The 26,161-nt window shown below is 35.6% G+C and overlaps 1 protein-coding gene across 2 annotated transcripts; it reads right to left on the bottom strand.

Annotated features, from left to right (window-relative positions):
- Positions 1–26,161, bottom strand: RABEPK (Rab9 effector protein with kelch motifs). 2 transcript variants are annotated; one of them, XM_003757131.4, is made up of 8 exons: positions 25,951–26,161; positions 25,398–25,456; positions 21,816–21,973; positions 17,643–17,795; positions 11,909–12,070; positions 7,533–7,682; positions 3,229–3,378; positions 1–301 (listed from the first exon to the last, which is right to left on the bottom strand). In XM_003757131.4, exons 2-8 carry the CDS (start codon positions 25,448–25,450, stop codon positions 21–23), a joined length of 1,107 nt encoding a protein of 368 aa, XP_003757179.1. In that variant the 5' UTR covers positions 25,451–25,456; positions 25,951–26,161; the 3' UTR covers positions 1–20. The 2 variants fall into 2 exon arrangements, with proteins under 2 accessions (XP_003757179.1, XP_031810156.1); XM_031954296.1 differs by lacking the exon at positions 11,909–12,070.

The raw sequence follows: 26,161 nt of genomic DNA, 5'->3' as shown, positions 1-26,161 counted from the left end.
TTAAGAAAACATTAATTTTATTAGTCAACCAGTGTTACAACACAGTCATTATAGATTTCCCCTTCAGTATTCATCCCACCAAACACTAAGCATAGGAATGTATCTGTCGCTTTCTGATCACCTTCTTTTACAATTTCATCAGCTAAGCCTTCTTTCTCTACATTGCTGATGACACTGCCTACATTTGTATGTTCTTCTGCAGAGGCAGGAGCCACACGCCAAGGAATTATGCACATTGAATGGTCCAGTCGTCCAGGGGGTGAATATGTATCAAACTTAAGCAGGCTCCAGTGTTTTTTTTCTGTGTTTGAAAAAATAAAAAACCAAAAAAACAACATCCAAGAAACACCCATATATTATTATTGGAATTGAAAACCGGTAGAATCTTTTCAGAGGGTATTTTGGTAAAATACAAACACCACAAAATGTTATCTGTTGTTCTAATACTTTCATATTTGAGAATGAACACAAAGTATTATAATAAAGAAAAAAATGATAGTTCTTCAGTTGTTTTCAGTCATGTTTGATTCTTTGGGTGCCCCTCAGTGTTGTTGGCCAGTTCATTTTACAGATGAGGAAACTGAGGCAAACGGGTAAAAGATATGTCTGAAGTCACATTTGAACTCAGATGCGTCTTTCTGACTCTAGACTTAGCACTCTGTGCACTATGGCACTATCTAGTTGCCCCATGTATTTGTATATAATTAGAAACAACTAGAAAAATAACTTTGAAATATCAAAATAATACTACATGGAGCAGATACATGGCATAGTGGATAGAATACCAGCTCTGTAGGCAGAAGGACCTGAGTTCAAACCCAGCTTCAGACACTTAACACTTGCTACTTGCATGATCCTGGGCAAGTCACTTAACCCCAATTTCCTCTGAAAAACAAACAAAACCCCACAAAATAATACTACAAGGCCATTGAAATGACATAGGAAGAATACAAAAAGTAGTATGGTATAGTGAATGGAGAGCTAGTTAAAATCTAGCATAGTATCTGGAGACATTTACCTAAATGTTTATTGAACTGAATTGAGTAAGTAGATATGTCTTGTCCTTACATACAGTAGATGTGTCCTTAACCTCTCAGTGTCCCAGATAATTCTCTAAGAGTACAAATTATGGATGAGCCACAGAGCTGCATGTATGGAAGGAGTTTCTATATGGAGAGCTCTCTACTTCAATGAAGTCATAGATTTTGACTCCTCCCTCCAAAAAGAAAAAGAGAGGAATATAAAGACAGTTAAATAATGTATAAAAAATTAGAATTAAAACAGCAATCACATTGATTAAAACCAGATTCATAAAAACATATAAACAAATACAAAGAATAATGGACAAAAAAAATGAATATGGAGTTAGTAATTCTTGAGCTTTTATGGACATGAGAAATAGGTTGTGCAGAAAGGGTGACAGCCTGCCTCAGAGTCAAAACCATGTGCATTCAGGTTCTATCTTTAATACTTACTAGTTATGTGAACCTGTACAGGTTTACAATTTCTTAATGGTCCAGGCAATTCTCTAACATGGATAAAATGCAGAAGAGCTACTATTTGCATTGGTAAAAGGAATTTTCTTAAAGCTCTCTTCACTGATAAAATTACAAGTTCAGACAAATATTTTAACTGGATGTATCATATGTAGAAATTTTAGTTATAAATAGCTATGTGTATTTTATTTAGTATCTCTGTTGTTGGAAATTAAGGGATTGATAAATTATTTTTTAAAATAATAATAATAAAGAACAAAGAAGAAAAATAAACAGAGAAAGGGGAAAATTCCAAGGAACCAGTGTTTATAGCAAGAATTCTAAATTTTAAAAAATTTTGCTGTGCACAAAATTGTGCATTTAAAAATCTTTTGATAACTGTATTTTAGTATAATTATTTCCCTTTGTAATCTCTTTTATTTCATTTTATGTATTTTATTGTATTTATTTGGTTTTTGTAATAATGACTTTTTATTTTTCAAAATACATGCAAAGATAGTTTTCAACATTTACCCTTGCAAAATTTTATATGGTCCATGAATTAAAAAAAAATTTTTTTTATAATGGTATTTCAATAAAATTGATTTCCTTTATAATTCTTTTTACAGTGGTACTTAAATATATTTATTTTGTAACTCTACATATTTAAATTTATGCATTTAAAAATATTATTTTGAGAAAGGGTCCAAAATCCACCAGACTGCCCAATGGATCCAGGACTCAAAAAAGGTTACAAACCTTAGGTCTACATAGCATGAAACCCACCTCTTCCTGGTACCAGAACTCTGGGACTCACTGCCATAAGCCAGGCCTTTAAGACAGTAGTTAAAAAGACAGTAGTACTGTTTACAGCAGTAAAAAAGGAAAAGTTCTGTAGCAGTTAATTTTATGTCAAAGAAGATTGATATGAACTGATGCAAAATGAAATGAACAGAACCAAATTATACACAGTAACCTCAATATTGTAAGGATGATCAACTGTACAAGAAAGATGGTCTGATCAAGACAATAATCCAAGACAATTTTGAAGGACCTATGATGAAAAAGTTATCATATCCACAAAGACAAGTGATTAACTCAGTGCAGATTGAATCTTATTTACCTCCTTCACTTTCTAAACATCTCTTGGGTTTTATGTGTGTGTCCTTTATTTTTCAACATGCCTAATATGGAAATGGGGCAGCTAGGTGGTGCAATGGATGGAGTGCCAGGCCAAGTCTCATCTTCCTGAGATCAGATCCGGCCTCAGACACTTCCCAGCTGGGTGACCCTGGGGAAGTCACTTAACCCTGTTTGCCTCAGTTTCCTCATCTGTAAAATGAACTTGAGAAAGAAATGGCAAACCAATGAAGTATCTTTGCCAAGAAAATTTTAGTGGAGTCACAGAGTTTGACATGATTGAAAAACAAATGAACACCAATAAAATATAGAAATGTGTTTTGCATGACTAAACATCATATTACTTGTCTTCTCAAGGGTGAGAGAGGGGTAAAAGAGAAAGAGATTTTGGAACTCAAAATTTTAAAAATGAATGATAAAATTTTTTTCATGTAATTGGGAAATATTTATGAAACAAAATATGTTAACAAAAAAAAAATTCCTTATAAATGCACCTTCTAATTTCTGAAATTCATTGCTACTTTACATGGCCCCATTGAAAAATCAAAATAATGTAGCATTTTCCAGTCACAGCTGAAACACTGATTTAAAGAGGTAAAAGCAAACTTCCTACCTATGTGATATTGGTACATTGTAGCCAAAGCCCCTGTGGGAGCCATTCCTCCAAAGATGTATAAGTGCTTTCCCATGGCCACAGCAGAGTGGGCAGCACAGCCCAAGGGAACATCACCTGTGGTCTCCAACTTCTCCCATTTCATGTCATCTATCAAAAGAGGGGACATTATTTCAGAAGCAAATAAGCAGACAAAAGATTCAGCTGAGGTAAATTCCCCGAATTCTCCACCCAGTCCCACGCTTATCTCACACTTCTTCTGAAACACTTTCTCTTTCTCTGTTATTACCATCACACCTTACTTTGCATTATATTTACCCTTCCCCATAGACTGTAAATTTCTTAAGAGGAGGGACTGCTTTGTCTTACCCAGGATAAGTTCTTAATAAATATTTTCAGAATTGAATTATCTAAACAAAAACTGCTTATTATATACAACCAGAATTTAGTTTGAGACATGTTACAGCTACATGGCCTACAGTTTACACATGATTTGAGCTTGAAAGCTATCACTGGTGATTTTCAAGTGGAATGATGGAGTAGAAAAAGCACTGATTTGGGAGTTAAAGCTTGGCTTCAAATCTTGCCTGTAGGCAAGCAGCTTAACATCCTGGGCTTCAAATCCTTCATCTAGAAAATTAAAGGTTTGCCCTTTGAGGCCCCTTTCAGTTTTAGAGCCATTTTCCTAGCAGGTGGTTTGTATGAAACTGCAATCGCAGCAGACACATTCATTGTAGCTTTAACAGGGACATTATCGTTTTCAGCAAAAGGCCATTCATTCAAGGAGAGGGATCGAACATTTATTAACTTTATTTTAAATAGTTTTGTAGGATAGACCTAGTCCCAGGTTCTTGGGAGCATGTTTCATTTCAAAATAATGCTCTTTTCTGATTCCTATCTCTTTTTCCTCCCTATTCTACATTTTGTATGTTATATGAAATTTGCTTTTAGATAATTTAGTTATTTAGTCTAAAGAATATTGGAGTCAGAGTCAGGCCAGCTACCTGGGAATGGTGTAGAGATGAAACAAGCAGCATGATATAACAGAGGTGACACTGGCCTTGTAGTCAAGAAGATGCTCAACACATCTCTTTTTCTAAAGTAGAAATGACTTAGGAATAAATTAATGTTCTGACAGAATTCAGCCTGAATTGTAAAGAACAGTGTTAATATTATTAGTTTTTCTTTGACACTGTAAAAGGACACAGATAAACTAAAGTTTATCCAGAGGCCAGAATCATGAGGAAACCATGTTCTTCAAAATCACTTGAAAAAACTGGAATATTTAGGCTGGTAGGGAGAAAAACAACAACAACATGGAGGAGGGGACATGACTGTTTTAAAATATTTGCACACTTATTTTTAAATACTTTATTGTTTCATGAAAAAACAAACGAGTTTATTCTGCTAGACCTCAGATGGCAAAACTAGGACCAAGGGGGGCAAAAGTCAAAAAGAGGAAGATTTTTGGCTTCAAATATAGCATAATTTCCTAACAATTATTTTAACCCCAAAGTTGAATAAACTCCTTTGGGATGTAATGAACTCTCAGGCACTAAAATGTCTTGAAGTTTGAAAGGTAGAAGGGATATTAGAGAGTTCCTCATTCTTTTTGTTCTAAAATCCACTAGCTCATTTTTTCCTGCTGTTTGCCCAAGGGAACAAACACGATACATTTAAAGGACAATGACAAACTAAAGTTTATCCAGAAGACAGAATTACAAGGAAACCCAGGAGGTAGCTATGGGTAGTTGTTGCAGATTGTCCTTATGTAAAATCTGAGATGTTTCTGATCTTCTCAAAGCAAAACAGTGAGTCTTGAAAACTATTAAACCTAGCTTTTTAATAGATAAAGCTCTCTCAATTATGCTGTATAGCAGCAGGAAAAAAATGCTGGAATTTGGGAATTTGGAAACCTGAGATAAGACAAATACCAATACATCTGTAAAATGGGCAAAATAATACTTTTCCTATACATTTTGCATATACATTTGATATGAAGAAAAGTCCCTTAAATATTTAAAGCAGCATGATATAACAGAGGTGACACTGGCCTTGTAGTCAAGAAAGAACTAATCCCTTCCATGAACTTATTAGTAGCATAATTTAGGACAAGTTATTAACTTCTTTGAGCCTCAGTTTCCTCATGTATAAAATGGGAGAAGATACTGCTTACAGCATTCTATCTCATGGAAGTAACTATGAGGCTTAAGTAAGAATATATCTTAACACATCTGCAAATATTAAAAGCTTATAATAATATTAGTCATTGTTATTAAGTGAAGATTAGAAAAAAAGATTATTCATTATTCAGTATGATTACCTATTTGCCAATTTGGTACCCCAAAAACTTTTTAAAAGTCATTCTTCCTCTGACATACCACTACACACCTCTTAGATTGGCTAAGATGACAAGGAAAGATAATGACGAATATTGGAGAGGATGTGGGAAAACTGAGACAATAAAACATTGTTGGTGGAGTTGTGAACTGATTCAACTGTTCTGGAGAGCAATCTGAAACTACGCTCCAAAGGTTTTCAAATTGTGCATACCCTTTGATCCAGCAGTGTTTCTACTGGGCTTATATCCCAAAGAGATTTTATTTTATTTTATTTATTTATTTTTTTCCTTTTTTTTATTACAGTAACTTTTTATTGACAGGGTAATTTTTTTTACAACATTATCCCTTGCACTCACTTCTGTTCCGATTTTTCCCTCCCACCCTCCACCCCCTCTCCTAGATGGCAAGCAGTCCTATATATGTTGAATATATCGTAGTATATCCTAGATACAATATATGTGTGCAGAACCAAACAGTTCTCTTGTTGCACAGGGAGAATTGGATTCAGAAGGTAAAAATAACCCGGGAAGAAAAACAAAAATGCAAACAGTTTACATTCATTTCCCAGTGTTTTTTTCTTTGGGTGTAGCTGCTTCTGTCCATCATTGATCAATTGAAACTGAATTAGATCTCTTTGGCAAAGAAATCCACTTCCATCAGATTACATCTTCATAAAGTATCATTGTTGACATATATAATGATCTCTTGGCTCTGCTCATTTCATTTAGCATCAGTTCATGTAATTCTCTCCAAGCCTCTCTGTATTCATCCTGCTGGTTATTTCTTACAGAACAATAATATTCCATAACATTCATATACCACAATTTACCCAACCATTCTCCAATTGATGGGCATCCATTCATTTTCCAGTTTCTAGCCACTACAAACAGGGCTGCCACAAACATTTTGGCATATACAGGTCCCTTTCCCTTCTTTAGTATCTCCTTGGGGTATAAGCCCAGTAGTAGCACTGCTGGATCAAAGGGTATGCACAGTTTGATAACTTTTTGGGCATAATTCCAGATTGCTCTCCAGAATGGTTAGATTTGTTCACAACTCCACCAACAATGTATCAGTGTTCCAGTTTTCCCGCATCCCCTCCAACAATCACCATTATTTTTTCCTGTCATCTTAGCCAATCTGACAGGTGTGTAGTGGTATCTCAGAATTGTGTTAATTTGCATTTCTCTGATTAATAGTGATTTGGAACACTCTTTCATATGAGTGGTAATAATTTCAATTTCATCATCTGAAAATTGTCTGTTCATATCCCCAAAGAGATTTTAAAAAAGGGAAAGGGACCCACATATGCAAAAATATTTGTGGCAGCCCTTTTTGTAGTGGCGAAAAACTGGAAACTGAGTGGATGCCCATAAATTGGAGAATGGTTGGGTAAATTGTGGTATATGAATGTTATGGAATATTATTGTTCTAAGAAATGACTAGCAGGATGAATACAGAGAGGCTTGGAGAGACTTACATGAACTGATGCTAAGAGAAATGAGCAGAACCAGGCGATCATTATACATGGCAACAACAAGACTATAGGACGTGGCTCTTTTTAACAATTAGGTAATTCAGGCTAATTCCAATAGATTTATGATAGAGAAAGCCATCTGCATCCAGTAAGAGGACTATAGAGACTGTGGTCACACCATAGTATTTCCACCTTTTTTATTGTTGTTTGCTTGCTTTTTGTTTTCTTTCTATTTTTTCCTTTTTGATCTAATTTTTCTTGTGCAACATGATAATTGTGGAAATATGTACAGAAGAATGCCCATGTTTAACATATATTGGATTACTTGGTATCTAGGGGAGAGAGAAAAATTTGGAACACAAAGTTTTGCAAGGGTGAACTCTGACAATTATCTTTCCATGTATTTTGAAAATAAAAAATTATTAAAATGTTTTTTTAAAAAAGTCATTATTTCTATTCTCACCGCCATTTTTTACTCTACTTACTTGTGTCTATGCAATACAGGTCATCATAGAATTCATCCCCTGCTAAGCCACCATGGACAAAAAGTTTCGGCCCTAAGGCTACTATCACATGTCCATGACGGGGTGGGGGTGGTTCCCCACAGGTTTCAGGCTGTGACCAGGTTAATGTCGCTGAAAATATAAAATATAATGACATTAGGCAGCAATACTTTGCAAACTTACAAGCATCCCCTAAACTACAATGCATTGGCATCATGTGAAATAACGAACTTTTAAAATTTACAGAAACAATCCTATGAGAATAAATGAACCTCATTTCATGCAGAAAGTCATTCCTGGAAAGTTAAGTTTAAATTAAATCTTGCTGAATAAATTGTCATAGTGGAAAAAGCATAGACAAGGATTCCAATAGACTCAGATTCAACTCATGGCTCTGAAATTTCTTGGTTATGTTACTGTGACTATGTCAGTCACCACTTAGAGGCCCAGCTTCCTCCTTTGTAAAATGGAGATAAAATTTATAAGATGTATATTTTCAGGATTATTATGAACAAAGTGCCTTATAAACATTAAAGTATTTTGGAGATGGTAGCTATTATTATATCCAGAGCTAGAAAAAGAGAACATCTAGAAACCATCCATGATCAAAAAATTTGAAATGGCAAAGGAAATGTTAGAAAAGATTGTCACTATTATAGCACTTTTCCTGGCTTTCTTGTCTCCTAAACATTCTACTTTGTATTCTACTATTTGTGTGCATATTAAAAAAAATGGTTTGTTTTTTCCTTTCTTGTGTTTCTTTCCCTCTTCCCCCCACTTTTGGTCTGATTTTTCTTACACAATATGACAAATATGGAAATATGTTTTAAAAAACTGTATATATTTAACCTATGTCAGATTGCTTGGTGTCTTGGGAGGGGGAAAGGAAAGAGGGAGAAAAATTTAGAACACAAAATTTTATAAAAATATATGTTGATATATTGGATTACTTGTCATCTAGGTTGGGGGTTGGGGGGAAAGAAAGGAAAAATTGAAACACAAGGTTTTGCAAGGGTCAATGCTGAAAAATTATCCATGCCTATGTTTTGAAAATAAAAGGCTTTAATAAAAATAAATAAGTAAAAACAAAATAATAAAAAAATGTTTGTTGAAAGATTATGCAATTGTAATGGACTTGGCTGTTTTTAACAATGAGGTGATTCAAAGCAATTCCAATAAACTTTTGATGAAAAGAGTCATCTGTATCCAGAGGAAGAACTATGGAGACTGAATATGGATCACATTATATAGTATTTTCACCTTTTTTGTTGTTGTTTGTTTGCCTTTTTTTTTCTCTCATACTCCTCCCCCTCTTTAGATCTGACTTGTTTAGAAGAATTGCACAAGTTTAACCTATATTGAATTACTTGCTGTCTAAGGGAGGGGGAAGATGAGGAGAGAGGGAAAAAAATTGAAACACAAGGTTTTGCAAGGGTAAATGCTGAAAACTATTTTTGCATGTATTTTGAAAAATAAAAAAACTATTATTATTTTTAATAATTTATATGGAAACAAAAAAGTATGTTGAAAACTATGTTTACATATTTTTGGAAAAATAAAATACTGTTGAAAAAAAATTTTTGGTAAGGCATCTAGGTGTCAAAATCGTAGCCTTGAAGTTGAGAAGATATGCATACAAATTCTATTTCAGACACATTAAACTGTATGACCTGAGGCAAATCATTTAAGCTCTTTGTTCCCTCATCTGTAAAATGGAGATAATAATAGCATCTACCTCCCAGAGTTGTGATCATGAGATTATTTGTGTGTCTATATATGTAAATGGGTTTTTACAAATCTTAGACTTTATATCCAAACCTATGTAAATACTAGCTATTATTAATGCTGTTGTTACTTTATCAATATAGAGTATGACAGGTGTGGAAATTCTCTCCAGTGATAAAAGTTAGTAATGGTCTGTAATTTATAGTCTTAGGGAGTTGCCGGGAGGCACTGAGATGTTAAGTAATGATATGTAGACTCACCATATTCTCCTTTAAGGTATCTTTACAGGTTTCTGAAGGCAAGAACTGTGTCATTTTTCATCTTTTAATTCTTATGCCTAATACAGACAGCCTTGCATAAATACTTGATAAATGTTTGTTGAATTATTATTTAAAATTATTTTATACACAATTATATTTATCAGTTCTTTCTCTGGATGCAGACAGAATAGGGAGAGGAGAGAAGAAAAAAAAGGAAAAATAAACTTATGTAATTTTGTTGTATATTTGAAGGGAATATCAAGCTGTGCATAGTAGATTTGCAGTTTCATATATAATCATCTTTTTTATTGTACAACACTATGGAAATGTTTGTTTTATCCCACAAGTTTAAACAAAATTTTTTAAAATTTATACTAACTTGTTGGAAGTTCTCTCAATGGTGTGTAAGTTCTTTTAGGTTCTATCCTGCTAGAAAGGTTTCACATACAGTTCAAGAACCAAACTTGCTAAGAGCAGAGAGTTTGCCAAAAAATGACTGTTTGTTTTGTTTGTTATTTTTGGCCAAAGCCACTAATAAAATACATTATTAAGTTTCTATTATGTAAAGGAACCCTAAAGCTTTTTTAAAAGTGAGAGAATCCTTTGGTGATGTGAACAAATCTCTCTATTTCCCTCCACCAAATTCATCTGTTCTGTAGCTTATGGTTTTGTCTGTTGGGTTTTCTCAGCAAGTCGCATCTGGAATGGAGCATGCAAATCAAAATTATATTTCACACATGCTGTCACTTTTTTTGTCTAATTCAAAACTACCCACTGCCAATAGAAAGAGATGTAAATGAAACAACTTTTGAGAGTTTCCAAAGAGAACTTGAAAGCAAGTTTAGATCATAAATGACAGACTATTAGAACTGTAAGGGATCTCTGGACACAGAATGTAAGAATACAGGTCCTAGGATATTTGAGCTGGAATGAACATAGAATTTTAAGATATAGAAAAGAAGAGGTCAGAAGTGGAAGGAACTGTGGAAGGAACTGGGGCAGCTAGGTAGCATAGTGGAAAGAACACCAGCTCTGAAGTGAGGAGGACCCGAGTTCAAATCTGCTCTCAGACATTTAACACTTCCTAGCTGTGTGATCCTGGGAAAGTCACTTAACCCCTTTGCTTCACAAAAGGAAAAAAAAAGACAAAAAAAAAAAAAAGAAGAAGAAGAACTGGAAGGAACCTTAGAGAATATCTAATCCAGGTTTCTCATTTTATAGACGAAAAGAAAGAAGATTTTAAAATAAAAATTCAACAATACTTTAAGACATTATTGTGTACATAGCCATCTTTGAGGCTAAGACCCATATCTAGACCCATACAGCATTTGTGGTTGAGACTCCTAAACTTTCCACAAAAGATAAACTTCAGAGTTCAAGGAGATTAGAACTTTATATTCAAAAGACTAAAGTCCAGAGAAACCAAATGACTTATCTAGTAGTCAGTGGTAAAGCCGAGATTAGAACTCAGACATTCTAACAGAATCTTTCCTTGCTAGTATAGTGTCTGATATTTTATATCATGTCTTCCTATGTCGACTGGAAGCTCCTTTGATCAAAGACCAGCTACCCTATATCTGTTTCCCTCATAACACTTCATACCATGTTTTGCAAAAGAAATACCCAATTTCAATTCAATTCAACAGATATCATGTAAATGCCTATTATGTGCTCAGCCTTATGGTCAGTACTATGAATACAAAGACTAAAAAAACCTGACATATCCTAACCTTAAGAAAATTTCAATCTAGGGATTTGGGTGAGTATACAATGATGATGTAAATAAATGTGAAACAAAGCAGAATATGATAGGCAATGCGGAGGGAAAGAGAGAAAGATCCAAAGTGCTCTAGAAAAAGATGAGAAAGGAAAGACTACTTTCTGCAGGGGAAATCAGAAAAGGCTTCATTGAGGAGGTAGCACCTAAGCTGAGCCTTGAATAAAGAAAAGATTCTCAAAAGTTGGAGATGAAGAAGGACTTCAGTCATTGTAGAATGGCCTACATGATTTCACAGTAAAAGGAAACAACCACAGAAGACCAGGGAACAGCTAAGTAATTTACCAGAGCACCTAGAAAAAATAATGGAGAAGAAATATGAAATTACTCATTTGTAGTCAAATTGTAGAAAATAATGAATACCAGGATATGGCATTTGTATTTTATCTTACAGAAACGGGGAATCACTGAAGAATTCTGGTCAAGGGATGGCCATGATCAGACTTGTACATTAGAAAGGTTATTTTGGCAGCAATATGAAAGACAGATTCAAGGCAAAAAAGTTAAAGCAAAGAGACTATGAAAAAAATAGTAAAAGAAAGAGGTGATGAGGGCCTAAAGTTTGTTGAATGATTAAATAAATTTGTTAACCATACTTGCGTCAAATACGTGGAGTTGTGTGTCCTGAACAGGTTTGGCTCCTTTTTCCCCACCACCAAAAACATACAGTTGGTTTCCAATGACCGCAGATGCTGTGTGAAATGTTCTTGGGGATGGTGGTGTGCCAGTCACATTAGGAGTGCTCCATATCCTGGTTTCTGATCCACATGTAATTTTTGTAAGACAATCTTGGGTTAGTGGAATTGCTACATCATCATCATCATCATCATTATTGTCATACTACAAGGCCATGAGCTACAACTCTATATTTAATAAGAGCCAATACTTATATTTAAAGTTTGCAAAGTTTTACATAATTTAATTTCATTTGAGTTCCACAACAAACCTGTTAAGTAGGTATTTAAAATTATCCCCATTCTGTCCATCAATTGGAGAATGGTTGAATAAGTAATGATATATGAATGTACAGAATACTATTATGCTGTAAGAAATGATGAAGGGGATGGTTTCAAGAAAACCTGGAAGATCTTGAACTGATGCAGAGTGAAGTGAGCAAAATCAGGAGAACAATTTATATAGTAACAAGACTTAGTGAATCTGTTTATACAATGATCTACCATAATTCCAAGATTTATGATAAAAAATGCTACTCATCTCTAGATAGAAAACTGATGGATTCAGACAGAAGACAAAAGCATTAATTTTTTCTCTTTTAAAAAAATATAACTATTGGAAATACGTTTTGTATGACTCATTTATAATGGATATTGTGGTTCTTCCTTCTCTTTGGATGGAGAACAGTAACAGGAGGAAGAAATTTGGAAGTGAAAATAAAAATGAATTTTTTAAAAGTATTTTTTAATTTTGAAAATTATCCCCATTTTATTGATGAGGAAATTGAGAACAAGAAGTTAAGTGATTTGCCCAGAATTATACAGCAGCTGTATGTCTGAGAAAGGATTTGAATTCAGATCTTTCTGATTCCAAGTGCAGCCCTCTTATCCATTGTACCACCCAGTTGCCACCAATAGTTTTCTACATTTCAGGGATCTGTGGTAAGTCACAATGTCTCTATACTTTAGTAGATGACCATAATGAATTGCTGTAAGCATAGACATTCATTCTCTGAAGGTCAACTCCCTGGTAATAAACTTCTCTGCACTCAACTGGACTGGTCCTTTGACAAACACTCAATTAATTGTCAGACTTAAACTTGTAGTTTTTCCAACTTTGTATTTTGCTGGTTTAATCCTTGAGAACTTGTGGTTCTTATCATAAGCAATAATAAAATTATTATTCAGTTCAATGAATGAACCTTTATTAAAATCCTTACAGTTTGTAGAGCAATGTGACTGGCACTGGGGGGATGGGTGGATAAGAGAGACATGAAAGCCTCAAAGATGGCTATGTACACAATAATGTCTTAAAGTATTGTTGAATTTTTATTTTAAAATAACGATCAAGGGAGTTAATTACCTTTAAGGTGAAATTCTAGGCACGGAGAAGCAGAAGTATAAGAGTTATGGTAGTGACATTTTAATAACAATTCACATTTCTATTGTGTTTAAAGATTCATGAAATACTTTCCCCCAATATCCTCAGAAGTTTGGTAGTGCAAATATTATCATCTCCATTGTACTGATGAGAAAAGTGAAATTCATAAAGTAATTTGTCCTGGGTCACATTATTTAACAAATGTCAAAGACAAGACTTGAACTCAGAGCTTCCCAATCAAAATCAAATTATCTACAAATCCCCAGCTCACTTTTCATCTTACCTCTGTGATTCAATACCTGGCTATATCTCCTCCTCAATTCTTGTCCTCATACTAGGGAACTTCAACATATATAGAAATTTTGCCTCAAAAACCCTAACCACTAAATTCATTAGTCTATTCACTTCTCACGAGCTACTCTTCCAGCCACATACAAAAATAGTCATAACCTTGATCTTTCACCCACAAATGTACCATGTCTTTGTTCAAGAATTCCTAAATTCCCTGACTAATCACAATCTAATTTGCTTTTTAATCTCTTCCCCTGCCTTCTCTTATAAAAGACTTATCTTTTTTAAGACCCTACTCTTTGCACTGTGATCTCCAATGCTTTGACCTCTCAATTATCTCCTCAGCCATCTCCCCTATACTATCCACTCTTTCTTCTCCCCATCTTGACCCCCTGATGAACTAATTCAACTCTATGCTGTTCTCTTCTTTTGAATCTCCTGCCTCCCTCTTATCATATTATCGATTATGTCCAGCTAAGCCTAAACTTTGGATCATTTGTCACCTTTACTCTTACACAAATACTGTTAAATGAAGGTGGAGGAAATCACTTTTCTGACTGAGTCTATTACAAATTTCTATTATACAATCTCAACTGGGCTCTCGCTGCTGCTAGGTAATTCTCAGACTCCAAATGTAAGGGCCATCTATCCTGGATTCCTCACTATCTCCAGTCATCGTCAGTTTGTTGCCAAGGCATGTCAATTTTACCTTTATCAGTTCTTTTCTCCTTTGGCAGTACTACCACTCTAGTGTAGGTTCTCATCACCACCTCCCTCAATTATTGCAATAATCTGCAAGTCAGTCAGCCTGCTTTAAGCCTCTCCTCACTCCCGAAGGATCTTTATTCAGTCACTGAAGTGATTTTTCTAAATCACAGATCTAACACTTAATCTACACTTAGTAAATTTCAAGGGTTCCTGTAGGATCAAATACAAACTATTCCGTTTGACATTCAAAGCCTTTCATAAACAAGCCTCTCCTACCTCCCAATCTTCTTACACCTTTCCTCCCTAACATATACTTTTCAGTCCAATGATTCTGATTGTTACACAAACAAGACTCTCTCAGCTCCCAGAATTTTTTCGGGGGACAGTGGGGGCTGTCCCCCATGCCTTCCTCTTCTGCTTCAACAACTAACTTCCCTGGCTTCCAATAAGTCCCAACTAAAATCTCACTTTGTACAGAAAGTATTCCCCCAGCTCCTCCTAATTTCACTGCCTTCACTGTCAAGTATATTTCTTTTATGCTGTATTATATGTTGTTTTAAGTATATTTGTTTGCATGTTGTCTCACCCATGAGATTGTAAACTCCTTGAGGGCAGGGACTATATTTTGTCTTTGCTTGGATCCCTAGCACCTAACACAGCGCTTAGCACATGGTAGGTATTTAATAAATGTTTATTGATTAATGATATTATATTATATGATATATGATCTTATATTACCTAATTTTTGCATGCTTCCCTCCCCCATTAAAATAGGTCCTTGAAGTCAGGGATTACGTTTTTTATTTTCTTTTTATTCTCAGAGTTTGGCACAGAACATAGCATATCATAAGTATTTAATAAATACTTGTTAACTAATTGACCTTCACCAATATACAACAATGTCTCATTAATAGAGAGAAAGCTTCTGGCTTCCCTCAAATTATAACATACAGGAAACCCCCACATTTGTCTTATTGTCCCTATGGATACCTAAGGGAGAAATCTCCCAGAGTTCTCTAAAACCCATAATCATCATAAAGTTAACCGAAATCTTAATAAAAATCCCAAGTATGTTTGTCATCATATATGTATGTGTTCATACCGGTATGTCTTTATTTGTAATTTCCACAAAGCTTTAATCACTTAAAACTGCATTGACTTTTTGTGATATACAAAGATAACTATATATATATATATATATATATATATATATATCTATATCTATATATAAATACAAATGAACATATGCATGTATATAAAAATATACACACATATGCATACATATTATATACACACATATAAAATGATGTATCTATGTATAGTATAATGATATATATGTATGTATATAATGAGTACAAGCCAAGTATTTTCAATATATATTACTCTATTAATCCTCACAATAGCCTCTGAGGGAATGTGTGAAGTAACTGATTGCTCAGAAACCTAAAATGATTTACTTCAAGCCATGCTGCTGCCAAGTGGTGGAGCTGGCACTTGAATACAGGTGTTCTAACTGAAAGCCCACTGCTAAGGAGTTACAGCACAATATTGTGGAAAAAGGATAGAACCTAGAGCTTGAATAGTGCCTCTGACACATCAGCCTCTCAGCCTCAATTTTTTTACTTTAAAATGGAGAAATGCCTCATGGAAGAATGCTCTGTAAAGTGCTGAGAAATGTGAGTTGCCATTGAGAGATCAGTTCCTGGCTCTCTTACCAGATTTGTGACCATGTACTGTCCTTATTGGGCCTCAGTAGGCCTAAGTGCCACTTAGCTGCCTATAAGTATAACTCTCATGCTCTTTTCTTCAGCCCCCATATGATCTCAGAGGATGGTGCCATCTCTGAAATTATTCTTTTTTTAAAAAAAAAATTCTTAACTATAAGAACTATCAACAATGATTTTTGTTTTTGATATTTCTTATTTTAGTGTCAAATTTATGTTTTCTAGTAGGATCAGTTCCAACATCTATATTCTCTCTTTTACAAGTCCTATCAGACTTAGCTTAATAAATTCAAGGTCCTAGTTCCATTCTCCATTCTGATCAGTATGAGATTTGCCCAGGGGGAATATTCTTTCCCTTCTCCTTAACACTGAAAATGATTTACAAGTCCCTGAAGGAAGTGGGGCTAAGCCTTGGGCCTGGGAAGGCATAGGCAGAAACAGGACAGTTACCTTAAAAGTAGACACTTGCTGGGGCTTTGTAGGTTTTTGTTCAAGACTGAGTTGGCCTTCTGAATCGCTTATCAACCTGGAGTTCTATGAAAGACTGCTGTGTGGAAGGGGATTAGACTTGTTCTGCTAGAAACAATGAGTGGGAAGTAGCAGAGAAGCAGGTTTCTATTTCACATGAAGAAAAACTTCCTTATAATCAAAGCTACACAGAAGATAGATGAGTTGACTTGAGAAGTAATGAATTTCCTGTCCATGCACACTTTTATATAGAAGCTAGATGAGTAGTTGTTAGTCTTTCTGGCACTGAGATTCTGAGAAATATATAGTTCATAAGGGAAACTGGGGGAAATTGTAGGAATGGTTCATATATCCCATGCTCTCTTCTGGAAAACCAACTTGGGTGCTCCCACAGCTGATCAACTTAAAGAATTCTGAAGCTGGAGAGGATGTTAAGAGTCATTTAGTGGCAGCTAAGTGGTGCAGTAGTTAGAGTACCAGCCCTGAAATCAGGAGGACCTGAGTTCAAATGTGACCTCAGACAATAAGTCCTAGTTGTGTGACCTGGGCTAGTCACTTAACCCCAATTGCCTCAGAAAAAAAAAAAAGAGTCATTTAGTCCAACCCCCTACCCAGGACAAGAATTCTTTCTACAATATTATTCTGTCACACACTTGAATCATAGGATTTAACTCTAAGAACATTAACTCTAACCCCTTTATTTTATAGCTGAAAAAAAAAAAAACGGAGACCTAAATAAACTAAGTGACTTGCCTGAGGTGAGAGACAGAATTCAAACTACTATTTTCTCTAAATTCATACATTACCTACTGTCTCTCTTCTCTGGATATACTTTATTTTTTCAAGGTCCTTCCTAAATGTGGAGATCAGGATAGAATGCAACATGTGAAGGACTGTACATTTTCTCAACATAGATAAAAAAAAAAAATCTAAAATATTTTCAGATTATCCTAGGGAATGCAATTCTTATTTTCTGCAACATCAGTTCTGTTACACATTTATTCACTAAATCCAAATAATCTTCTCCATAAGAAATGAGATGATTTCCTCATCAGGAAAGGAAGAGTAGCCAAGAGGCACTTACCAAGATCCAATGCTTGCAAGCAATTTCGGTTCCCTGATTGGTCTGCTCCTCCAAATACCCAGATCCTGCCAGGGGTGCTGAGGGGAAGGAAACTGGCATGCTCATAGCGGGCCAATAGACCTTCACAATCCACTTCATCCCACTGATGGGTACCTATAAAACATTTTCAATAATTACTGGGTTGGTTGGTCCGTCTCCTCTTCTGGATACACTGATTTATGCAGCTAATAGCAAATTAGTAATCTTCTGTGTACCAAAGTCAACTGACTTTACATATAACAGACAATTAGTACATTTTAATTAAACTGAAGTGATCCAAATAATTCACAAGAAAATAAGGCAACTTTTAAGTGTATGTTAACAATGATACAAACTATAGTTTCTTGAGAATATTTTCCTTAAGTCTATAGAAGATGAACTCAACACCAATACTTTTATTCAATCTAAAATACAGGTATTTTATTCATCTGCACAGTCATCTACAGAGTATTAAATATATATATATTTTTTTTATTTTTTATTTTTTTATTTTTTTTTTTTTTATTTAATAGCCTTTAATTTACAGGATATATACATGGGTAACTTTACAGCATTAACAATTGCCAAACCTCTTGTTCCAATTTTTCACCTCTTACCCCCCCCCCCCTAGATGGCAGGATGACCAGTAGATGTTAAATATATTAAAATATAACTTAGATACACAATAAGTATACATGGCCAAAACATTATTTTGCTGTACAAAAAGAATCAGACTCTGAATTATTGTACAATTAGCTTGTGAAGGAAATCAAAGATGCAGGTGTGCATAAATATAGGGACTGGGAATTCAATGTAATGGTTTTAGTCATCTCCCAGAGTTCTTTTCTGGGTATAGTTAGTTCAGTTCATTACTGCTCCATTAGAAATGATTTGGTTGATCTTGTTGCTGAGGATGGCCTGATCCATCAGGACTAGTCATCATCTAGTATTGTTGTTGAAGTATATAATGATCTCCTGGTCCTGCTCATTTCACTCAGCATCAGTTCTGTAAGTCTCTCCAGGCCTTTCTGAAATCATCCTGTTGGTCATTTCTTACAGAACAGTAATATTCCATAATTTTCATATACCACAATTTATTCAGCCATTCTCCAACTGATGGACATCCATTCAGTTTCCAGTTTCTAGCCACTACAAAAGGGCTGCCACAAACATTCGTGACATACAGGTCCCTTTCCTTCTTTATAATCTCTTTGGGATATAATCCCAGTAGTAACACTGCTGGATCAAAGGGTATGCACAGTTTGATAACTTTTTGAGCATAGTTCCAAACTACTCTCCAAAATGGTTGGATTCGTTCACAACTCCACCAACAATGAATCAATGTCCCAGTTTTCCCACATCCCTCCAACAATCATCATTATTTTTCCTGTCATCTTAGCCAATCTGACAGGTGTGTAGTGGTATCTTAGAGTTGTCTTAATTTGCATTTCTCTGATTAATAATGACTTGGAGCATCTTTTCATATGACTAGAAATAGTTTCAATTTCTTCATCTGAGAATTGTCTGTTCATATCCTTTGACCATTTTTCAATTGAGAATGGCTTGATTTTTATAAATTAGAGTTAATTCTCTATATATTTTGGAAATGAGGCCTTTATCAGAACCTTTGACTGTAAAAATATTTTCCCAGTTTATTGCTTCCCTTCTAATCTTGTCTGCATTAGTTTTGTTTGTACAAAAACTTTTCAGTTTGGTATAATCGAAATTTTCTATTTTGTGATCAGTAATGATCTCTAGTTCTGCTTTGGTCATAAAACCTTCCCTTCCACAGGTCTGAGAGGTAAACTATCCTATGTTCCTCTAATTTATTAATAATTTCATTCTTTATGCCTAGGTCATGAACCCATTTTGACCTTATCTTGGTATCATGGCGTTAAGTATGGATCAATGCCTAGTTTCTGCCATATTAGTTTCCAATTTTCCCAGCAATTTTTATCAAACAGTAAGTTCTTATCCCAAAAGCTGGGATCTTTGGGTTTGTCAAAGACTAGGTTGCTATATTTGTTGACTGTTTTATCCTTGAACCTAATCTATTCCACTGATCAACTAATCTATTCTTAGCCAATACCAAATAGTTTTGGTAACTGCTGCTCTATAGTATAGTTTTAGATCTGGTACAGCTAAGCCACCATCATTTGATTTTTTTCATTAATTCCCTTGAAATTCTTGACCTTTTGTTTTCCATATGAACTTTGTTGTTATTTTTCTAGGTCATTAAAATAGTTTTTTGGGACTCTGATTGGTATAGCGCTAAATAAATAGATTAGTTTAGGTAATATTGTCATCTTTATTATATTTGCTCATCCTATCCAAGAGCATTTAATATTTTTCAATTGGTTAGATCTGACTTAATTTGTGTGAAAAGTGGTCTGTAATTTTGCTCATAAAGTTTCTGATTTTATCCTTGGCAGATAGATTCCTAAATATTTTATATTATCAGTAGTTACTTTAAATGGAATTTCTCTTTGTAACTCTGACTGTTGGATTTTTTAGTGATATATAAGAATGCTGATGACTTATGTGGGTTTATTTTATAACCAGCAACTTTGCTAAAGTTGTGGATTATTTCTAATAACTTTTAGCAGAATCTCTGGGTTCTCTAAGTATACCATCATGTCATGGAAAGAGTGATTATTTGGCTTCCTCATTGCCTATTCTTATTCCTTTAATCTCTTTCTCAGCTCTTATTGCTATAGCTAGCGTTTCTAATACAATATTAAATAGTAACTGGTGATAGTGGGCAACCTTGTTTACCTCAGATCTTATTGGGAATGGTTGCAGTTTGTCTCCATTACATATGATGCTTACTGATGGTTTTAAATAGATGCTGCTGATTATTTTAAGGAAAAGTCCATTTATTCCTATACTCTCAAGTGTTTTTAATAGGAATGGATGTTGGATTTTATCAAATGCTTTTTCTGCATCTATTGAGATGATCATATGGTTTTTGTTAATTTGGTTATTGACATGGCCAATTATATTGATAGTTTTCCTAATATTGAACCAGCCCTGCATTCAGAGTATTAAATATAAAAGAATAATAGATGAATGACTGATTCTAGAACCGTACCTCTCTTGAACTCCCTCAAGCAAGATGAGAACAATGAATTTTCTATAATAATGATAGCTCACATTTATATTAGCATTTCTCAGTTCTTCTATAATATGAGAATTAGAGGGAGGTCTCCAATGCATTGGGTGAATGCTCTTTGGAGGTTTTAGTAAAAGACATGGGTAAGAATTGCAAACCATGAGATGAAGAGTTTGACCTTCATCAGTGAAAATTATCTGTATGCACATTGATATTTATTTGTAGTTGAAAGATTGATTATTAAGGGGTTTATGATTATTATTTGAATGAATGAAAAAGCATTTATTGAGTATTTTTTATATGCAAACAATCCTGGGAGGTTGCTAATAATATAATAATGATAGCTTACACACATAGAGAACTTAATTAATTGGTTTCTCAGATTGTTTCTGAGTTTCTAACAGTATTAATATCATCCCCATTTTACAGATGAGGAAATTAAGACTCAGGGAGCCATAGGACTATAAGATATATGGCTGTAAGGAACTTAAGAGATCATCTTTTCAAGCCTTCTCTTGTTATAAATGAATTAAAGCTCAGAGAGGTAAGTAACATACAAAGTCACATAGATAGTAAGTAACAGAGCCAGGATTCACCCTGAATATACCTGACTGCAAGAGAAACAGAAGTCATGAACTTCTTTCTTACCTCTGTAAAGAACACTTTTTTTTTTTTTTTTTAATATTTACACTCCTTTTAACTTCACAGTAATGTTAAGATTAGACATAGGATCCCATGGCAATAGAACTGAAAGAGATCTTAGAGCTTATGAATCTTGTCTCCTCACTTTACAGATGAGGAAACAGGTTGAGAGAGAAAAGGATTTGTTCAAAGTCACACAGTATGTAGCAGGACTGGGATTCAAGCCATAAGTCTTTCAAACTAAATTGAAAGTCCAATTGTAGTATTTTTCTCATTCACAAAATCTCTGGGTACCCAGAATAATTTATGGCTGAGGATTTTGTAGAAATCCCTCTTTGGCAACCCCAAACAAAGAAACAGCAGAGTCTGAAATCAAGACACTCTGCAGTTCTTAATCTTACCCAGATCAATGCAGTACACATCTGAGAAGCTGCCATTAGGATTCGCTCCCCCAACTATGAAGACTTTTCCTCCATCTGTATCTTGACCAGGGGGAAGGTAGAGACAGTTATGGCCAACTCGAGCACAGGGGCCAAGTCCAGGGGGAGCCAAGGAGTACCTGCCAACAGGATTTTGTGTTCAAGAGATAAGGGTGATAAATAAATGAAGGGGTGTGTGCTTTCCTTCACCATTAAATATGCACCAGGGAAAAGGAGCACACAGTGTGATTGTCTAATTTGAAGGAGCATTTTCCATGTGAATAGAAGCAGTGGAGGTGTAGTGGAAAGAGAACAGGAAGCAGAATCACCAAGGCAGGGTTACTCTAGCTATGTGACCATAGAAAAGTCATTTGATCTTTTTTAAGCCTCAGTTTTGTCTTCTGTAAAATGGGGATAATTCAGCTTGTATCATCCATGTTATAAGGCTAGAGTAATTAGAACTAATCTGATGCTTTAACCTCTATATAGTACCTTTGTATTTTTTTTTGGGGGGGGGGGTAGAAGTCTTCACTTCACAAAAACCAGTTAAAATTAATCATCGGGTTCCAAGGTAACAGATTTAGAGTTGGAAGGAAATTTTTAAAAGGCCATCATCTTGTTTTACCACTTCTTTTTACAGATAAAGCAACTGAGGTCAAGAGAGGCCACGTGATAGCACATTGTCATATCCTGGAAGATTCAGAATTCAAAACTCTGACTCTCAATCCAGCTTTCATTCTTGGATTTCTCGTTTTGTAGATGGGGAATTTTAGGTTCTGGAATGTCAGAACAATTTCTTTATGGAGGATTTATCTAAGGTAGACAAAAACTGGGTCTAGAATTGTGGCCTTTTGAGTCCCCTGGACCCAGGGAATTTTCATTAAAATGAACTTTGTACCACCACCTTCTCTCATAGACCAGCTATGAGGAAAGTACTTTGACCCTAAAGTGCCAAAAAAGTTAGTTATTATTATTTCTAAGCCTTGTTATCTTTAATTAGCCATTTTCCCCCCACAGGTGACTAAGATAAAAAAAAAAATTACATACTGTTCAACTTTCAACACTTAGCTAAATTGGTCCTTGGACAAAAGATACAGTTTCTTGTCCTACTCCCCAAATCTTGTATTTCTTTTGTATATACATATGTATATAAATATCTTCCCCGATAGAATGCAAGCCTCAAGGGCAGGAACTATTTCATTTTTTTTTGGTTTTTGTATCTTTAGTACATAGCACAGTGTCTGACACATAACAGACTTAATTAATGCTTGTTGTCTGATTGATTGCCGGGCCTTTACCCAAAACTTTTCCAGTTTGTCAGGACCTACTTTGCTGGAACTGCCTTCAAGAATCCAAAGGCATTTCTAGGACACGAGACATCAGAGGAGGATATTACTGTAGGTTTATTAGCCCTAATGTCATGAAATATTACCTGAGAAATTCTAGGTAATATGTTTTCCAAATAATTATAAAGCAGAAACTGATGAATCTCTTAACAAACGAAATAAGGGATCCATTTATTTTAATCATAAAATTATTTTGAATGTGGATGTTTTTCAGTCATTTTTCAGTCACGTTCAGCTCTTTGTGGACCCATTTGAGGTTTTCTTGGCAATTGGAGTGTTTGTCATTTCTTTTTCCAACTCATTTTACAGATGTGAAAACTGAGGCAAACAAGGTTAAGTGACTTACCCAGGGTCCCATAGTTAGTAAGTGTCTGTGGCCACATTTGAACTGAGGCAAATGAGTTTTCCTGACTCCAGGCCCCAACTCTATCCCCCCTCTAAATGTGACCATTGGATGTGGCAAAGACAAGCATACTACACATTTACAGCATGAATAATAGCAGCTTTCACATATATAGCTCTTTACTAATTGGTTAAACATATTATTTCTTTTGAGTCTTACAATCATCCTAAGAGCCAAGTATGGAAACATCGTTACCACCCTTACCCTCCCGATTTTACATAGGAAATAAAATCTCTGAGATGTAAAATGAACTTCCAGAGCATCATATCATAGAATCATGAGATTTAAAGCAGAAGGGGATCTTAGAGATGATCTTCTTAACCCTTCTAATTTTACAGAAAAGAAAACTAGGGCTCAGAGATTAAGTGATTTTTCTTTTTTTTTTTTTTTTTCTTTTTTTTTTTTTTTTTAAGTGATTTTTCTAAAGTCAGCTAGTACCTGGTGTAGAAGAAAGGTAGAGTTTTTTTTCTTCCCTTCATATCCTTTTTCACTGACTGGAGTAACTTGCCTAGGAAGTTGCTAATTTAGAACTAACTATCAGGAAGTGTTGGAGACAGATTCCAAGTAGAGGTTTCTGATTCCAAATGCAAATCCCTTTCTACTGCAACAAGCAGCTTCAGAAGATGACCCCATAGCCGTTCTGAACAATAGGTAGAGAAACAGTGATGCTAGTTTAACAGAAACCAAAATCTTATAGATGAAATAATATATGGTAAGAAATCACCATCATTAACTTTAGAACCAAAAACATTAGATTTAATTATTGATTTAATTCTACCCCGGAAATGTACTTCAGTAAAATGATTGTCTGCTTTGCAATAATTATAACTTTGATCCTCTTAAAAAATCAGTTTGAATCTAAATACAGAGGATACTCTTTTTGTGAGATGGAGCATGAACAGAGAAGTAGGCTTAGTCATGGAAAGTTAGTTTCTGACACAAAGTAACTATAATCCTGGGAAAGTCATTTAAATTTTTTAACACTCTAAGTCATAGATCTGCATAAATAAAATGAGTTTCCTATACTAATAAAATAGTAAGTCCCACCAAAATTTATGGCCCTAGTTAGATTTATAGGTCTATTGAAGACCTATAGAGCACTATAAGTTTTTTATCCATTTTTTTTCATTTAAATCATAGCACTTCACTTTGGAATTGGAAGGAATCAATGGTTGAGTAATAGAACTGTCTGATTTGACAGGTGAGCAAACAGGCCTTCGGAAGGGAATGTAGGATGGAAAGAATGCTGGACTTGGGAATCAAATAGAAGATCTGAGTTTGAACTCAAACTGCGGCACCCTTGACCGCCTTAGCTGTATGACTTTGGACAGAAGTGTCAAACAGCAGCCTGTGCGGCCCACAAAACTTCCCAGTGAAGCTGAATGAAATTAAAATGTAATTGGGAAAAATTTAACAAAATAAATAAAAAATATAATAAAACATAGATAATCTTAAAATGTGGTTTTCTAAGTCAAAATGCAGCCTTTAGGGATTATGTATGTATATATATTTAGTGATCTCCTTGGGCCTCAGTTTGATAGCACTGACCTTGGATAACTATTTCCCCCTTGACAAACTTCAGTTTTCTCATCTGGAAAATGGCTAGGTTGGACTGCTGGGGAGGATTCCTGAGCTCCCTCTCCTTGACTCCCGGCTCTGTCACTCGCTAGTTAGCAGTAAGACTAGGCAAGCCGCGTTATTCGGTTTCCGCACCCGAAAACCTGGCCACCTCTGCGCTCCTTCCAACTCTCATACTCTCTAAAGCACTCTGTTGCTTAATGACAAGGGTACGCGCTCCAATCTTCCATTACCGACCATGCTGCCTTCCGGGGGCGGTCTCCGGGCTCCAGGACTTGAAGTAGCTTCATGGTATCCTAGACAGGTGAAATGAAAGGACTTTTTTAGGAACTCACTGTCGTCACCATTAGCCTGGTTCAACACGAGGCCTTCTGAGTGGCCGTTTAAGGCCATCCTAGCATTAAAAAAAAAAAAAAAAAAAAAAAAGCCAGCCCTGACCCCTGCAGGCTTTTCTCGCAAAGATCCCCAAAGATGCAGTCCCCGCAAGCTCCAAAGCCAGACACGTGGGAGCGAGAGCAGGGAGCCACTTTGAATTTGTGGGATTAGGGGGATAAAAGGGTGAAGGCGCGCCAGCTTTCTGTACATATGCTACGGCAGAAGCTTTAGGACGTGGAGATAGACGGCATTTAAGGGCTCATCCCTTAACATGTCCGCCCTGATCTAGTATTCATCATCCTTCTCCCAGCTCCAAACTGTCCACTCTCCGTTGCCACCTTTTGAAACCTTGCAGTTCCCGCCGCCCCACCCCCACGCCCGCTCCCGTGGCCCCACCGCGCTCCCGCCCGCTCACCCCCAAATCGTTTCCTGTGTATTGAAGCTCTCGCACGCGATCTGCTCGATCTGGGAGCTGGGGAAGCTCCGAGATGTGGGGGGGCCCAGCAGGGCGTTACCGCGATACCCGGGCTGCTTAAAGCGAGCCGGGGGCCTGGGTCTCTCCAGGGCCCCTGGAGCCGCCCCGCTTAGCGCCCAGGGCTCCACCTCCCGCCTGCACAAATAGATGG

Source organism: Sarcophilus harrisii, chromosome 2, assembly GCF_902635505.1.
Source record: "Sarcophilus harrisii chromosome 2, mSarHar1.11, whole genome shotgun sequence".
Taxonomy (NCBI): domain Eukaryota; kingdom Metazoa; phylum Chordata; class Mammalia; order Dasyuromorphia; family Dasyuridae; genus Sarcophilus; species Sarcophilus harrisii.
The sequence above is the reverse complement of the archived record's forward strand: the minus strand, read 5'-3'. Positions and strand labels throughout refer to the sequence as shown.

Excerpts from the sequence above, each read along its gene's own strand:
- RABEPK (XM_003757131.4), bottom strand. The coding sequence starts at position 25,450 with ATGAAGCTACTTCAAGTCCTGGAGCCCGGAGACCGCCCCCGGAAGGCA. Across the intron at positions 21,974-25,397 it reads CGCCCCCGGAAGGCAGCATG|GTACTCCTTGGCTCCCCCTG; the intron begins GTCGGTAATGGA and ends TCCTGTTGGCAG. Across the intron at positions 12,071-17,642 it reads CTTGCAAGCATTGGATCTTG|AAACCAGGATATGGAGCACT; the intron begins GTAAGTGCCTCT and ends CATGTGGATCAG.